Raw genomic sequence first — 18,833 nt, 5'->3', positions numbered from 1 at the left:
TCGGATCTCGGATCTGGATCCGAAATTCGGATCTCGGATCTGGGTCTGGATCTCGGATCTGGATCCGAATCTCAGATATTGATTCGTATCCAAACCTACATCTGAAATTGTGATGATAAAATTGAATATCTAAAATTCGTCAAAACTTTTTTCTGATTCACTAATATAGTAGGAAGCTGTGCTTTTAAATGTTTCCATAACACGTTTGTGCTACCTTTGTTCTTTATGTTATTTTAACCTTGCAATATTTACTTTCTTATATAAACTTTCTTATTTTCTCATATACAAATGAAATATCTTTTAGATAAGACCCTTCTAATCGCAGGAATACTGGACAAAACAAACTCTTTATTAATAGTAGTTTCTGACTCACTAGAGTCCAACCATCAACAAATCTTTCACTTCGAAGGTACAACAAAAAATATAAGACTGATTGGCGTGGAACAACAGTAGATCTTTAAACATACACACGAGAATTTCAGGAGAGCGATATGGTTGTGTAGTATTATTAGTATTAATAAAAGTGTTCGATGTACGACTTTATTACATAACTTATGGCTTGCCCTTCTGAGGTCAGGAGTTTGTTGAAGGAGTAAATATAAAAGAGATTTCTGTTATTTCTTCTTCACCCTCCAGGTTTCTTTAATCATACAGTGCAGGACGTAACCAAAACATATCCATGCATCGTATCATTGAAGCGTTTTGTGTTTTGTATATTAAAGTGTTCAAAAATATTTAACATATTCGCATTTGTTCATGTGATCTCAGGTTCAATTCTCAGTGGAACATACATGAGAAAATTGAAAGCTGAAACAATATGAAAATAGTATTTAAAAGTCAGGCAATTAATATTAAAACTTTAGCTATCTATTGGGACTGTAAGGCTATAGTTAAATTAACCCACACGTTTCGTGAAGATATATTAAGTCGTTATTGTTTATTTACTATAAGCTACCAGATACATCCTCAGAGGCCACTTTACACTGTAATAATCAACAGATGAAAACATTGGGAAAGGAATGGAAGGAAGGTGTCCAGAGCCTTAGATCAAGGTACTAACCTAGCATTTGCCCAGTATAACTGAGGAACAACCCTGGAAAATCCTCAGTCAGGATAGCTGGTCTCCGAATTCGAACCCGGTATAATCCAATTGCGAAGCAAGAATCCTAACAAGTAGCCTGAGCTTACTCCGTATTATTATTATTATTTAATTAACGTAATGTTCTAAAATTAGTGCAAATTAAACCCTACTTTCTTTATTGCTGATGATATAGTTAATAAGCCTACATGAGACATCAGTCTCCCATTAAATAGGCCTTGCTCAAGAAAGAATACCAGAACTGGAATTCAGGAAGTGGGGGTGAAGAGATTAATGAGGATGAGGAAACTATGTGCGATGCAAAAACTGAGAAATTATGACTTCATCACAGATATATTCACTTACATACGTCAATTAATATTTCTCTGATACAGGGCACTCTACTTTCTATAGTGGCAGGAAAATGGCCCGCTTTTGTAAACGAACACATTAAGCACGTGCATATAGGCGCAATATCCGTGCAAAGAAACATAGGTAAAACTAGAAAAAAATAGGGAAAGCGAGGGGAAAGTGATAAAACGCTATTCAGCTTTTTTAAAAAAAGCTGAAAATAACTTAGAGCTACGAAAGACGCGAGGCGAATTTTATTGAAATGATTGTTTTTCCTTAGTGATTAGTTGTGCTAACTATGAACATGAATTAAAAAGAAAACAAGTAGCTAGCTCTGAGTTTCGCAAACTGGTTGAAAAGAAAATATTGGATAAAATTTAATAATAAAGAAGGCATTTATGATAATTAAAACAAATTAAATTCTTGGCACGACAGTCCTTTGGTTCCTACCATCGGGCTTACGTTCATTTGAAGCGGGATTTGCATCCAAGACATTTACAGTAAAAGGATCCACAGCCTAATGCCGCAGACCACTCGACTATGGCTGTCGGGTTTTCTCGGCTAATCTGTAGCACATTAACAGTAACTGATTATTTTAAAAGTTGCTCCTAAATACTGACAATCTAAGTTTTATGTATCAAATATTTCCTGCGATAATACCATACACTCTCCGACTTCTATAGACGAAAAGCTATAGTTACCCACATTATCTAATACAGAAATAAGTTCTGATTCTCTAATAGCTGCTGATGGTGATAGTCAAGGTTCACCGAAGCATGATCCCAAATCCAAACTGAGATATTGATGTCACTGGAACGCCTGAAAAGTCATTGTGGGTAAGTGAATTGCCCACTTGTCAGGATGAAGGGCGATGGTGATGTGAAATGCAGGGCTGTCAGAGGTACTACTTATAATAATTGGATTTGTAATATTCTATGTTGCCGTAAACCCTCTTCAAGAAGATAACTGTTAATTTTAGCTTTGAAAATGTTACATAAAGAGTTTTATTGCTATCATTAGGTTGCATATAAATCTCTTTATTCCGGAATTATCGGATCTATTTTACCGCTTTACTTTCACATCTCTTCTGATTTACGAATATTTAAATCACGATTATCCCCTTAAGGTCAATTAGTGATATTTTAACTTATTTCGAACCAACTATGTATATGGCTAGTCTTGTTATATGGGAATAATTGAGACTAGAAGCAGTCTACAGGCTACGTTCAAAAGAATCTTGTCCGACCTCCTGATAAACCACGTCTTTCAGCAAGGTGAATTGTGGCAATCCGATACTCACATGAGGAAATCTTCAGGTTCAAGTGAAAGCTTCCATAAGAATCAGCACCCTAATCAGTGGTATGTGCCTTGCTAATTTTTCTCCAATGTGAAAGTACCTAACTTTATTGTTAAAAATGAAAAGGTTTTTATTTCAAACAAGTTGTCATTACAGTTTTCATATTTGAACACAACACTCATGAAAAGTCATGTTAAAGCGCGACTTACTCCTGAAAAAGAATATTTATCTGTTTTTAATTTCTCGTGTTCCTCAAACTACATGCGGAATTAGTGCAACTGCCTTCCGCTCTCATCACCTAGGTACAAACGCAATGGCGTATTTAGGGGAGAGGCTTCCGGGCTTAAGCCCGCCCCCCCCCGAAATCTTACTTACTATAGTAAACTATATGAAATATCTTGCAGAATTTTCACATTTTCAGGCAAAGCCTCCCCCCGAAAGTTAGCAAAGCTTCCCCCCGAAACAAAATCGTAAATACGCCACTGTACAAACGGCTACGATCTTGGTACTAGCACATGTTTCGGTTTCCAGATCTCAAATATTTATATTTCAGCCTGATTCTATGTATGAATCCGAAATTTCAAATCTAGATAACAGGCACCAAAATTCATAGTTTATTCTCGGTGCTCATATTGTGATTTACTAAATAATTATTAAATCTAATTGTAGGATATACATTTGATATTTTGAGCAGACTGAGCAAGATAAATATACGTAAAAAGTAGTCAATACTTGTCTTAACTGTTTATGTTTTCTTAACTGTCAATGAGATAGGTGCATTGAGGAATTTTAAATATTCATCTCGGTCCTGCAACCGAGTAGAACTAGATTCGACATTCGAACTCTCATCCGGATCATTTTTTTTCTTAAGTAAGCCAAACATTTGATCTTTAGAGTAGAATGAAGGAAACAAATAGACTTGTCAATATTCGTCTTAATTTTCTGTTCTCTTCTTCACTGTCAGAACTTCGTGAAATTACTTTCGGCGAATTTTAGATATTCAAGTTTATCATAATTTGGATGGGATGTGGGTTTGGATAAGAATCAAGATCCGAGATCCGGATTTCGGATCCAGATCCGAATTTCGAACCCAGATCCGAGATCCGAATCCAGATCCGAGATTCGAGATCCGGATCCAGATCCGAAATCCGGATCCAGATCCGAAATCCGAGATCCGGATCCAGATCCGAAATCCGAGATCCGGATCCAGATCCGAGATCCGGATCCAAAGGATCCGGACCCAATCAGATCTGGATCTTCGGATCCGGCCATCCCTAGTCTGAACCACAATAGCACCTCCTCTTGAATCTTGGATCTACATATGATTAAACTTTGAACTTCGAGAGTGCAAGACGAGAAGGTGACCGTACACCAATGTGTTTATTCACTGTGTTGGAGGAAATTTAACAAGAAACTCACAGGTTAAATCTAGAGGTCGAACATGGTCGAACTAAGGAAAGTTTTATTGCCAATATTTTTGAAGGGACCGCGGTGGCTCAGTAGTAGAGCATTCGTCTGTCGTGCGTAAGGTTCCTGGTTCTATCCCAGTCCGTCACAAGTAGGGATGTAAAATACCAAGGTATTTATTTCAGCGGGTAAATACCCAGGTATTTACCCAAAATGGGTATTTTAGCAGGTATTTAATGTTTCAATTGCCAATAAATGGACTTTATCGTTGTCAATAAAAAATATATAACGGTTATGTGTATCACCTGCAACAGGAGCACTAAATAAACACTTAATTAATATTATTTTCTCGTAATTAAAGAATGAGTTTGATATTTATTAAGTAACACAGTATAGATTTCCTAGCTAACCTACTAACCATTATTTTTCTTTCTACTTACACTAAATTTCCTTCTATTATCCTTGGCGGAAAATTATTGTCCATTCTACCCCGTGAATCCTTACCTTAGTGTGCCCCTGAGGCGTCCAATCAGCTACACATAGAATTCGATAGTGGACCAAACCAACAGGAAAATATACAATTTATGACAGAATATAACGATGACTATAGAAAGTAAAGTCAATTGTCAGCAAACCAATCATACACTATTATTAAGTATTCTGCCTGCTAGGAGCTCCTGCTATTAATGACAGAGAATTTAAGTTACTCCTTAGGTTCGCGTGTGATGTAACTGCTTTCACCATTTTTCTCGATCTGGCGCATCTTATATCTATCAATACCTTCTCCAGTTTTTTTTTTTTCAAATCATCGACGAACACACAAATTAAACTATTTAAGTAACAGCAGGATGTCTATTACTAAAATGAACAATGTTTTCTTTTGGTTTATCAAATTTATTAATGGCGGAAAATGAGTTATTAATAATTACTTTCTTATTTTAAGAATCTAAAGTTTATAATACTTTTTATATATATACACAGAAGCGGATCCAGGATATGATCAAGGGAGGGGCTAAACCATATTTTACCGTTTTATATATACCTTACCTTAAAAAATGAATAGTACTGATGAAAAACCAACTTTTTTAAATAATTAAATAAACAACTAATTATCCAGATACAGCTGGTTACTTTCTTCACACAAAATAATGTTATTTTTGGTGTTTTATCTATAGGTAATGAGATGTACTCAATTGGACAAATAAGTTTCTTATGTTTTACTCCTGGTTTACTGAATTAATAAATTCAATCTGTTTAAGAAACTACACTGTAACAACTAAGTTGTTGATACTTATATCAAAGTAAAGAAATTCGACTTCAGAAACAACCTAAAAAATACTTAGAAACTAAACAAATTACACATTTACCGAATTTGTCATTCCGTAGAAGTACTTGTATGATTACGAAAGTTGCAGAATAATCAAAGCAACTAAATATGCCATTGAAAGAAAATAATCCATAAAATAAAGAATAACACTTCGCAAAACACTTAACTAATTCCTGATTTCTAGAAGTGTTCACTAAATTGAGTTTAATACTAACAATAATGCTTTGTGAAAGAATTTATTGAAATAGTAAATTTAAAATAATAATATGGCAAACAACGTTAAGCTATATAGTAACTCAGTGAAGGTCATATTGATAGTTTAAATTACTCGGTGTAGAACAGAGATTAACCTCTACCATATTTGGAACACTATAAAAGACTACAAATTTTACCGTCCTACTCACAAGTAAACCTTACGTTTGGGTGAATCGAGTTGCTGACTGAGACACATATGAGAAAGTAGTACTAAATGTGGTCAGTATTTCAGTGAAGTTTTAGGTGCGAAGCTCCAGGGGTTTAGGAGATACAGTTACCAGAACATCACATGGAAGTACAGAATAGTCTCCATACAGTTGGAGGTAAAAGCTCTGTAAGACCTCTAATAACGACAAAAGATGAATAACAAATATATGGGTACATATTAGGACTAGGGGGAAGTCATATAGTAAGGGTATACCTGACGGCGGCCATCTTGAAATCCGCCATTTTGAATTAAGGTTAAGTTTTTAAAATAGGAATAGGGTCATATGATACATGATTTAAGGCGCAAATTTAATCAGAAGAACAATGGTGACATTAATTTTGATTTACGCGCAATTGGTAAAAAGTTACAGGGAAATTAAATATTGTTGCTGCATATGTATTAGTCCTTTACCTCACCTTGTAAATTTCGTGTTAATGATAATAAAAAGCAGATGGATAAATATTAGGTCTATGGTAAGAGTTGCCTTGATGGCGGCCCTGTTCAAATCCGCCATTTTGAACCAGACAAAAGTTTTAAACAAAACGCATAACAGTGACAGCTTATTAATAGCAATTTTTACCATAAATCCAAGGGTATAATCATTTTTGCTTTATCATTAACCAGCACTTGTTATCGCATAAACAAGTTGTTAATTTAAGGAAAAATGACCAAAGTGGAATTGAGTCATAATTGAACTTGAGTCTTTCTTCCAGAAAAGTCCTCAATTAGTACAATCAATATGTAGTTCAGAAAAGAGTGCATGACTTGCACAAATGCTCTGCTCACAGTGAGCACACCTGACAAAGGCAATCGAGTTACACTTGACACATTTGTCGTTAACAATTCCGTCAAAGCAGTAGTCGTAAGGAGCGATCCATTTAATTTTGTGCTGGTTAATGATAAAGCAAAAATGGTTATACCGTTCGAGTAATGGTAAAATTTGCTATTAATAAGGTGTCACTGTTATGCGTTTTGTTTAAAACTTTTGTCTGATTCAAAATGGCGGATTTGAACATGGCCGCCATCAAGGCAACTCTTACCATAGACCTAATATTTATCCATCTGCTTTTTATTTAATTATTATCATTAACACAAAATTTACAAGGTGGGGTAAAGGACTAATACATATGCTGCAACAATATTTAATTTCCCTGTAACTTTTTACCAATTGCGCGTAAATCAAAATTAACGTCACCATTGTTCTTCTGATTAAATTTGCGCCTTAAATCATATATCATATGACCCTATTCCTATTTTAAAAACTTAACCTTAATTCAAAATGGCGGATTTCAAGATGGCCGCCGTCAGGTATACCCTTACTATATGACTTCCCCCTAGTCCTAATATGTACCCATATATTTGTTATTTACCTTTTGTCGTTACAAGAGGTCTTACAGAGCTTTTACCTCCAACTGTATGAAGACTATTCTGCACTTCCATGTGATGTTCTGGTAGCTGTATCTCCTAAACCCCTGGAGCTTCGCACCTAAAACTTGACTGAAATACTGACCACATTTACTACTACTTTTTCATATGTGTCTCAGTCAGCAACTCGATTCACCCAAACGTAAGGTTTACTTGTCAGAATCAACCGTAAGATCAGAGTCGGAATCATCACACAATCAATATCATTATCACTCGTTTCTTCATTTTTTCTATGCCATTCATTTCTTCTGAATCCTCTTCCAATCTCTCTGGTGTTTTGTTCTGTTGCATGCCAACAGCTGGTGACTTGTTCCTTGACCCTGGTTCTTAGTGTTGCATCCGTGAAACTCAGGAAATTTCTTATTTAAAAGCTTCCAGTTATATGAAAGATGTGTTAGTTTCCCTACCCTTTCCCATGATAAACGATTTCTTGTTTTACTGTGGATCCAACTAAATGTAGAGCAAGTTCTTTCTGTGGCAGCAGATGTAACCGGAGCACTAAGAATTCGAATGGTGACATCAGCTAATTCAGTGATGTCTCGAAATCTTTTCCACCAAAGTAGTGAGCTCATTTGTTCCATTCCATCCCACAAAACTTCCTTACCCATATTTCTTCATTGTCCCTATAGTCAGTCAAATATATTCTCAGTAAAACAGAATTCAATCTCATTTGTTTTCCAACTTCACAAACGAAATTTACTCCATCAAGTAATTCTTCAGTGGTCAATTTCCAGCCCTGAAAAGTGGGATTGAGGAGATCTGCAGCTAGATGAATTGGACCCAAGCCGAATTCACTTCTTTGTTTAATTTTTTTCATTATTGATTGCTCTTCTGTTTTCGAAAGAATTGACAATGGTAACTGTTCTGTCAGAGTTAGATGAAGGCTCTGGAATTTTGAGTGCACAGTGTCTATCTCAGGCTCATTTGACTCGAAGCAATTAATCAAATCCACTATAGGTTTCAAAATGGCTACAAGGTTTCCAATACGAACCCAGAATACATAATCAATAAGTCTTTTTCTTGATTTCTGAAGGTAGTGACGATTCCTCAGTCACAGCGAGCGTCTGAAGCACAGTTTTATTGAAAAGCAAATTTTGAAGACAGTGTAAATGGCTTCCCCATCTTGTTTTTCCAGGCAACTTTAACGAAATTGTAACCCTTTTCTCGCTTTATATTTGTGTAAATAGCGCTTGCAAGTGATGGCTATGTTTGATTGTTTTAACAACATCAATTACACTTCCCAGTTATGTCTTTACCAATGGACATCCGATGATGTCAGGACAAAGCAAATGGAGAAGGTGAGCAAGATAACCCAAAGATACTATACTAGGATACTTTCTTTTACTAATTAAAAGCATATTGAACGCATTGCCTCCTATGATTAGTACAAATTTTTCAGAGTTATATTTTTGCAGAACTTTTATAATCTCTTCATACAAGTAATGTGCATCGTGTTTATTTTCTTTCGACAACACGAAATCAACAAAACCAGGTTTAGGCTTTGAATTGACGAAATTAATGATTGATTCATTTCTCAAGTTACTCCAGCCGTCACACTGTAAATGTAGGTTTCTTGATTCCTCTAACTTCATTTTAACTTCCCCTTGCATTTCATTGTATTGAGCATCCAAGTAACTCGTAGCCAGGCGATACCTTGATGGGAGAGCATACGAAGGACGAATTTTCTTTAAAAATTCAATCCACAAAGGGTGATCAACAAGTGACAGAGGACACCCACTAAAGAAGATCGCTTTGGCAATGCTTTCGTTCAACACTTCCTGTAATATACGAAAGTAAGACTTCGTTAACGTTCCATACGTCGGTATTTGTTTTAAGAAACATCAACATTAAGATTCTATCAAAAATCCTAAATAGTAACGTTGAACCTAAGAAAATATAGAAAGTTTTCTTTTTTAAAAAAAGCCTGCACATTTGATGAAAAATGATGTAATGTTTTTTTCTGCAGCATTTTTTTTCATATAATAAATGCGACTACATCAAATATATCAAACTCACTTTCTCCTTTCATGATAAAACTACTCTAAAATATCCTTTTAAGTAGTAGACTAGTAGACATAGTGGAAACTAGTAGACATAAGATACCATCTTTTCATGATTAACTTGAACCTCCTAATGTTCGACTCGGAAATATTTTGATAATTTTGGTCGTCTTTATTCAATTAGTTTTCGCCTCTGATATGTAATGCTGTAGATACATGATCCAGCTTTCGTTTATCTCTTATTTGTGTGTCGGGTGTCTGAGTAATCTGTAAAACATTTCTGAGAATTTTAAAATTTCAAAATTGCACATTTCGGGAAAAATTGTTGCATTGAAGGAATCTCAAAACATTTGTTCTCAAATGGAAATATACAATAACTTGATAGGGTTCTTGAAAATCGGTAGCGTATCGCAGACTTTATATTTAAAACTGGGTCTATCTCACAAAGATTCAACAAAGAGGGTTTAAGTACGATTTCTATGTTTGGACAACCAAAGGCTTGAAGTCATACTACGATTTCTTAATTTTCTTTAAGTCTTGGTGAAACTAATCGAAGTTTAAAAGCGGTTCACCCCTTGCAGAAAGGGCATAGGTGGATAAGTATAGTAAAATGGCCCCAGACCAATGTTGAGATGACAAGTGAGTGTTAACGTAGGTAACCCCAGGAGATAATAATCCCTCATGTTTCAATTCTGACTCTGATTTGCTCGTGAACAATGACGTAAAATCGGAAAAGTGGTGTAAATTATTTCTCAAGATTGTCTCGATCAATATTGTTCAAACTTAGATGTATGTATAGGTGTACAGTGGGCAACAGAAATTCTTGATGTACAAAGTCCGTGAGATGTACAAAGCCAGTGGGCAACCCAACTAACGCCTGCTTCAAGATTAATTACGCCTGGTAGTAGCTAGCACAGCAGTTTGAAGCTGCCCCCAACTGTTAAAAGCACAAATCGAAAAGTGTCTTTTTGTGCAGAAGTGGAGCGAAAAGCTGGCTGACGAAATGACAAAAGGGAGTCTTTGGACACTTGTGCTCACAGTAAACAGCACAATACCAGAAAAAATATACGGACACCAGAGCCGCCGATGAGGAGATAACAGTCACTGGACTTAAATAATCTTATAATTAACTCAAATGAGGGATTATAAACAAGCTAACTTACTTCAAATGACTATACATATATGCGTATCAAATAATATACGGATAGATTATGCGGTATATGTAGTAGGTCATTTTTTTAAGTAAACACAAAGCCTTGCGCTGAGTTTTGAAACTATTAACAAGGAGTCCTACCTACAAATCAATTAAAGTACGGATCGATCATTCGAGGGAAGAGCCCAGTCTCCAATGAAAATTTTGGTGGTCTAACAGGGTCTGAGCTCCTTGGTTCCGGCGCCACTGATTGTTACATAATACTTCGAAAGAAGAACTTATCCGATTTCATTATTCGTTAAATGACTTTTGAGAATGCTAAATATTGGGTATGCTGTAATTTATTTGTAAATATTAAAAATGCAAAATTCGATAACACTCAAATGAGTTGGAGAACTTATCCGTACTAAGCGTATTTCCCCTTAGGTTGCAAATATAACTGATGGCTCCGGATTTGTATAGTATTTCTGAAAATTTACACATTGAGACACTAGGAGAAAAGGGGAGTGCATAGTGTCAATTAACAACAATTTAAAAGTGCACGAAATTAACGAGTAATATCAAATATAGAACTATTAACAGAATTAACTCTATAACTCGTTTTCTCCTTTCATTTTTCTTCCTTTATTTTCAGGATTACATCATCACTGAATTTCTCCACTCGAGATTATCTCCGTTTAGTAGCATTCAATTATAGCTTAGCCTTGTAAATGAAACATAGGGAAAAAAACTAAAGGGAGAGGGCGCAAATCGAACCCCGATTGGAAAAATTAGGGAATCTCCACGTTAACCATTCACCTAAAGCGTTACTTACTCTGGGTCGCCTAAATAAAGAGCCCTTTCTTGTCGCTCAAAACGTAGCTTATTTATAGTCAAATAGATTGGCAAAACACAGGAATATGTAATTGAGGACTCGTAAGGCATTATATCATTGTATTCACCAAATTATTAACATTGCAGATTTTTTAAAAAACAAAATACAAAACTCCTTTCCTTTGAATCAAATATGGCGCGTATATTATACACGTAAACAGACTAAAGACGAATCAATTAACGCGTAGCAATCGTGATTCAGTTGTCAAGACGCTAGATCACTAATCTGAAGTTGCAGGAAGCTCTTTTTCAATATATAGAAACAACCCCTTGAATATAAAGTTCCGCTTTGAAGAACTCGAAAAAATAAAATAAGCTCGTTTCGTCACATTTATTCACAATGTCCATTTATATACGAAGACGCTAAAATGAGAAACGTTAACATTGTTTTAATGGGAACTGATTTCTGATTTGAATACCAACCTTAAACCACACGTCCAAAATGAAAATTATTTATGTTCCTGATACCTACTGCAATATACAAGTGTATATGTAGAGAAAGAGAGATACTGTGTGTGTGAGAGGGACGGGGGGGGGGGGAGAGAGAGAAAAACAATATATGCTTGTATTTTTACTTACAATGTAAAAAAGTTTTTGTAATTCATAATCTGGATTTTTATGAAGTGATTTAAAAGCTTTAAGCGACTTAATGTTCATAAAGCTTCTTTTTCTTAAAGCTTTTATATAATAAATGTCGCAAATAGTCCTATGCGTTGTAATATGTGCCAAAGAAATAAATGCATGGTTTTAGCAGGATAGTATCGTCTACCCCTTGTTTCTATTATTGGTATAAAACTAACGTTGAGTTGATGTTGAGTTTAACGTTCCTTTCAGCAGCGAGGCTATTTGAGACTTTACCTACTGATTAGCGTGGAATCCGAACCAAATGAGCTCACACCGGGAATCAAACCGGATCTCTTACCTCAAAGGTGCGTAAGATAACCGATTAGTCACGAAGGAACTCAGTATAAAAATAGAATACCACATATTACTTCACCGACAGATTTATGTTTTATGATCAGTCAAAGTAATATTTCTGGACATCGTAGCGAAAAATGTATTTCCTATTTCATGCGCTACGAAACATACAAAGAATAAATACAATAAAAACGAAACAGACAAGGATTCAATGTAAAATGCTTTGCCTCTCTCGAATAAATTACTCAATGTATTACAAGTGCATATCTCGAGCATTTCCAGTAGAACTACTAAACTGCGCTGATCTGTGGTGTAAGGGGTCCCGGGTTCGATTCCCGGTGGGAGAACTTTTGGAATTTTAAATGTTCTCGATGTGTCTGTGTTCATGTTCCTGTCGTTCAAGGTTACTGGAAATAACTGTAGAACGTGTATAACCGAGTAGGAACACAAGGTACTGACAAGGGGAAAGCAGACTTTGCTTAATGAACTTTCGCGAGGTAGGAGTGCGCATTTAAGGTGTCAATATTACAAACTGCAATAGCCAGAAAACCCGTCTTAAAGTTTTTGACTCTCCGCATAAATGATAGAACGCTTTAAATTATCAAGTGGCAGACTGAGGAATATCTATACCTTACGTGCAAAAGTTCCCTCTCGAGTAATCTTTCTTGTTGTAACTAATAAAGTAGCCATTTGTAACTACAAGTAAAATATTTATTCACCACATGTTTACAATGCATACAACAATAAAAATATTTAAATTAGTTGTATCCGTAAATATATTGACAGTGGCGTAATTAGAGGGGTGGCTATCGGGCTCAAGCCCCTCGAAATAAATTTTGTAAATACGCAATTTCATTAAAATTTGTCGACACCCAAAAGGAAAAACGTAAGTGCTAATTCAAGTGTTGTGCATGGCCCCTCCCCGAAACAAAATCCTAAATACGCCACTGTTTATTGATGTCATTAGATATATTATGGTTACCATAGTCGTTGTGCAAAAAATGTTCTTGACGCTTCGTATCCATATCTGTGTACAGTGCGAATTACAAGGAATATGAGGGGGAAATCCCCTTAGGTAATACTGGATATATGCTACAACCAGAGGCATAATTTGAGATTTTGTTTGAGGGGGGCAAGAGCACCACCGACATAACACTTTCACGTTTTGTAGTAGTATATTAACAGACAATTGAGATGTATATGTATTCCTCAAACTCTTGGGGGTGGGGTGTCTCCTCTTTCTTCCCTAAATGACGCCCTTGGCTACAACTCTTATAGTTTCCCATGTAAATGTAGTTTGAAATGACGATCCTGGTTATAGCATATATCCAACATTACCAAAGGGAATTTCCCCTTGTAATTCGCACACTGTCCACTGATAGGGACACGAAGCGCCAAGAACATCTTTTACACAACGACTGCGGTAACCATAATATATCTAGTGATATCAATATACAGTGGCGCATTTAGGATTTTGCTTCGGGAAGGGGCTATGCACAACACGTGAATAACCACTTACATAAGCAAAAGAGGGGAACCAAAACACTATGAAAATGTGGGATAACAGGTCCGTGCTGTGTGGTCATACGGTTAGCATATTGGCCTGCGGAATCAGAGATCCTAATTTCAATTCGCGCACAAAGTAACAATTTTATGTGTACTTTTTTTTACTCAAATAATAAGTTCGTACATTTTAACTTCGATAAAAATAATGTATTTATCGTAATTTATTAATTTGCAAGAAAATACAAATTGCAACAAAAATGGTGTGCTTTTGTTGTAAATAACTCTATGACCTCTAATCATAACACTATTACAAAGTACCACTTCATAAAGCTAATTTGCAAAACAATTATCGAAATTTGTATTGTGTGTAACTTGAATAAAGTATTAATTGAAGCTAAAATGTATAAAATTTCTATTTGGAAAACAAATAAAGAGATTGCCTTGCGCGGGAATAGAACTTAAGACCTCTGAAGCAGGACTCCAATACGCTATCTGACCCCAGACTACGGGCCTGATTATTGATATTTTTAAAACGTTTTCTTGCTCGCTTTTTTGTGTCGATTCAAGCGCCATCCGTGAAGGGCCTGTCTTCATTCTGGCTCAAATCATTTATCATTTTCTTCTGCAGAATCCAAATTTGCAATAAGAAATGTGGGTTAACATTAAAATTTTTGAAGTTACCCCCCGTACCTCCGAATGAGAGGGTTGCGTTTGGTACCATTTGATAGCCTTTTCAAAATATTTAACACGTGTTGTTTTTGTTTTCCTGATCTGTATATTTCGCGAGATAATTGATCGTTTCAGGACTATGAAGACACACACACATATAGAATGCTTGTGTTTTCCATAAAAAGTTGCAAGTGTAATTCACAATTTTGTCAATTTAAAAAATGTTTTCAAATACAAAATTCTTACTTCCCAATATGGATTTAAATTGAAATACTAACAATCAGTATTGGGAAGTAGGTTTTCTAATTTATTCACTTCTTATGAATAGCCTCCTGCTGAAAGGGACGTTAAACTTAAAATCATCTCAACTAATATTCTGATATAACCGTACCGATACAAGATTGCGGATAAAGAACATATGTTATGACTGTTGTTCGTTTGAATCGGGCTTCAGGAGTGGATTTTAAAATTATGTTTTTCTAATGTGTTGTAATAAAAGGATATACAGGTGTAAAAGTTTCAAAGCAAATATAAGTCCAAGGAGCAAATATGTCGAATGATTTTTTAAATAAATTATTAGCATCCTCGTCTTTACTGCGAGACATCTGAGTTTGAATCTGAAAGTAAATCCGGTTTCTGAATGTGAAAGCGCATATAGTTTATTATAGAGGAAGATATTTTACTGGGAATTTTCTAGAGAAGGAAACCCAATTGACTTACATGTAACATTTCCCAAGTGTAACACTCCGATTTTGATCAAATTTAGCAGGTAGATACTACACATAAACAAATACGTGCCTTTTTACTTTCCGTGGAACAACGGTTTTAGGGGCAAAAGCCCCCACCCAAAATTTTGAAAGTTGACGTCCGAAAGGCAAGAAAAAGTGGACCGAAGTGGATGAAATTGTGTACAGATATTGTACATATTGACATAAGATGAGGGAATACGTGATTCGAATTTTCCTGAAAAAAAAAAAATTGTAAGAGGAAAATTGTTGGGTGGACCGAAGGGTTAGGTGGCGGAAAGAGTGGACCGAAGCGAATGAAATTGTGTGTAGATATTATGTGTGTAAAATAAGGCCTTCCGTGTTCAACAAGCGTCCCCATCCAATTTCTTCAAATTTGGCATATCAACAGTAAGCACAAACAGTATGTATAGCGTATTTTATAGTATTTCGGGAGGCGTCTTTAACCCTTACAGTGTTTTTTTCCGTATAAACAGAAAGACGTGTCTATTTATTTCCTATTTACTGTTGATGTGCAAAATTTGAAGCAAACCGGATGCGGACACTTGGGAAACACGACAGGCTTTTTTAACATATACAATACCTACAGATAATTTCATTTGCTTCGGTCCACTCCTTGCTGCGCTACTACATTAAAATTTACTTTTCTCAGAGGGAGTCTTGGCCCCCAAAACAGTGTTGGGGCCAAGGCGCCCTCAGAAATGTACTTTTGATATTTCGTAATCAAAGGTTTAGAAGATTTACCCAACTTTTTTAAAGGAAAATACGAAACAGTATTCCATCATTTTACGTCTACAATATCTGTGTACGGTTTCATTGACTTCGGTCCACTTCTTCTTGCATTTCAGCCGTCAACTTACAAAACTTTGAGTGGGGGCTTTTGATCCCTAAAACCGTTTTTCGGCATAAAATTAAAAAAAAAACATATTCATTTATTTTTGCGTATTGTCACTACACAAAATTTAGTTGCAATCCTTTATGTCCTTTAGGCACTTCTGACATACTGTCATTAACACTTTTGATATTTCGTGATCGAAGATTTGGAGGGGTTCATGCTCCACCCAACCGTTTTTTTAAAGGAAAATATAAATACGAAATACGTATTCCCTCATTTTACGTCTACAATATCTGTGCACAATTTCATTCAATTCGGTCCACTTCTTCTTCCCTTTCGAACGTCAACTTTCAAAATCGTGGGTGGGGGTTTTTGTCCCCTAAAACCGTTCTTCCACAGAAAGTAAAAAAAAAAAACACGTATTCGTTTATGTGTAGTATCTACCTGTTAAATTTTATAAAAACCGGAGTGTTACACTTGGGAAGTATTACATGTAAGTCAATTGGTCTACTTCCTCTAGAAAATTCCCAGTAAAATATCTTCCTCTCTAGAATAGACACAGAAAAGAAGCAAGCAAGAAAACGTTATTAAAATATAGATTATCAATATCGTAGTCTGAGGTTAGATGGTTAGCGTACTGAAGTCCTACTTCAGAGGTCTTAAGTTCTATTTCCGTGCAAGGCAATCTCTTTATTTGTTTTCCCAAATAATAATTTTATACGTTTTAGCTTCAATTAGTACCTTATTCAAGTTACACACAATAAAAATTTCGATAATTGTTTTGCAAATTAGCTTTATGAAGTGGTACTTTGTAATAGTGTTATGATTAGAGATCAGGGTTATTTACAACAAAAGCACACCATTTTTGTTGCAATTTGTATTTTCTTGCAAATTAATAAATTACGATAAATACATTATTTTTATCGAAGTTAAAATGTACGAACTTATTATTTGAGTAAAAAAGTACACATAAAATTGTTACTTTGTGCGCGAATTGAAATTAGGATCTCTGATTCCGCAGGCCAATATGCTAACCGTATGACCACACAGCACGGACCTGTTATCCCACATTTTCATAGTGTTTTGGTTCCCCTCTTTTGCTTATGTAAGTGGTTATTCACGTGTTGTGCATAGCCCCTTCCCGAAGCAAAATCCTAAATGCGCCACTGTATATTGATATCACTAGATATATTATGGTTACCGCAGTCGTTGTGTAAAAGATGTTCTTGGCGCTTCGTGTCCCTATCAGTGGACAGTGTGCGAATTACAAGGGGAAATTCCCTTTGGTAATGTTGGATATATGCTATAACCAGGATCGTCATTTCAAACTACATTTACATGGGAAACTATAAGAGTTGTAGCCAAGGGCGTCATTTAGGGAAGCAAGAGGAGACACCCCCCCCCCAAGAGTTTGAGGAATACATATACATCTCAATTGTCTATTAATATACTACTACAAAACGTGAAAGTTATGTCGGTGGTGCTCTTGCCCCCCTCAAGCAAAGTCTCAAATTATGCCTCTGGTTGTAGCATATATCCAGTATTACCTAAGGGGATTTCCCCCTCATATTCCTTGTAATTCGCACTGTACACAGATATGGATACGAAGCGTCAAGAACATTTTTTGCACAACGACTATGGTAACCATAATATATCTAATGACATCAATAAACAGTGGCGTATTTAGGATTTTGTTTCGGGGAGGGGCCATGCACAACACTTGAATTAACACTTACGTTTTTCCTTTTGGGTGTCGACAAATTTTAATGAAATTGCGTATTTACAAAATTTATTTCGAGGGGCTTGAGCCCGATAGCCACCCCTCTAATTACGCCACTGTCAATATATTTACGGATACAACTAATTTAAATATTTTTATTGTTGTATGCATTGTAAACATGTGGTGAATAAATATTTTACTTGTAGTTACAAATGGCTACTTTATTAGTTACAACAAGAAAAATTACTCGAGAGGGAACTTTTGCACGTAAGGTATAGATATTCCTCAGTCTGCCACTTGATAATTTAAAGCGTTCTATCATTTATGCGGAGAGTCAAAAACTTTAAGACGGGTTTTCTGGCTATTGCAGTTTGTAATATTGACACCTTAAATGCGCACTCCTACCTCGCGAAAGTTCATTAAGCAAAGTCTGCTTTCCCCTTGTCAGTACCTTGTGTTCCTACTCGGTTATACACGTTCTACAGTTATTTCCAGTAACCTTGAACGACAGGAACATGAACACAGACACATCGAGAACATTTAAAATTCCAAAAGTTCTCCCACCGGGAATCGAACCCGGGACCCCTTACACCACAGATCAGCGCAGTTTAGTAGTTCTACTGGAAATGCTCGAGATATGCACTTGTAATACATTGAGTAATTTATTCGAGAGAGGCAAAGCATTTTACATTGAATCCTTGTCTGTTTCGTTTTTATTGTATTTATTCTTTGTATGTTTCGTAGCGCATGAAATAGGAAATACATTTTTCGCTACGATGTCCAGAAATATTACTTTGACTGATCATAAAACATAAATCTGTCGGTGAAGTAATATGTGGTATTCTATTTTTATATTGAGTTCCTTCGTGACTAATCGGTTATCTTACGCACCTTTGAGGTAAGAGATCCGGTTTGATTCCCGGTGTGAGCTCATTTGGTTCGGATTCCACGCTAATCAGTAGGTAAAGTCTCAAATAGCCTCGCTGCTGAAAGGAACGTTAAACTCAACATCAACTCAACGTTAGTTTTATACCAATAATAGAAACAAGGGGTAGACGATACTAT

At 35.8% G+C, this 18,833-nt stretch overlaps 2 protein-coding genes across 2 annotated transcripts in view; one reads left to right on the top strand and one right to left on the bottom strand.

The window, feature by feature from the left end:
- Positions 1-18,833, top strand: part of LOC145686175 (uncharacterized) — a 158,301-nt gene that overhangs the window by 42,523 nt on the left and 96,945 nt on the right. The window lies entirely within an intron of this gene.
- The window catches only part of LOC145684553 (uncharacterized), an 11,513-nt gene continuing 1,272 nt past the window's right edge, over positions 8,593-18,833 (bottom strand). Inside the window, exon 2 of the mRNA XM_081756947.1 lies at positions 8,593-9,126. Coding sequence (XP_081613073.1) covers positions 8,593-9,126 — 534 coding nt within the window. The remainder of the gene's footprint in view (positions 9,127-18,833) is intronic.

The sequence above is a fragment of the Thermobia domestica genome, chromosome 5, assembly GCF_964235325.1.
Source record: "Thermobia domestica chromosome 5, izTheDome1.hap1.1, whole genome shotgun sequence".
Taxonomy (NCBI): Eukaryota; Metazoa; Arthropoda; class Insecta; order Zygentoma; family Lepismatidae; genus Thermobia; species Thermobia domestica.
The sequence above is the reverse complement of the archived record's forward strand: the minus strand, read 5'-3'. Positions and strand labels throughout refer to the sequence as shown.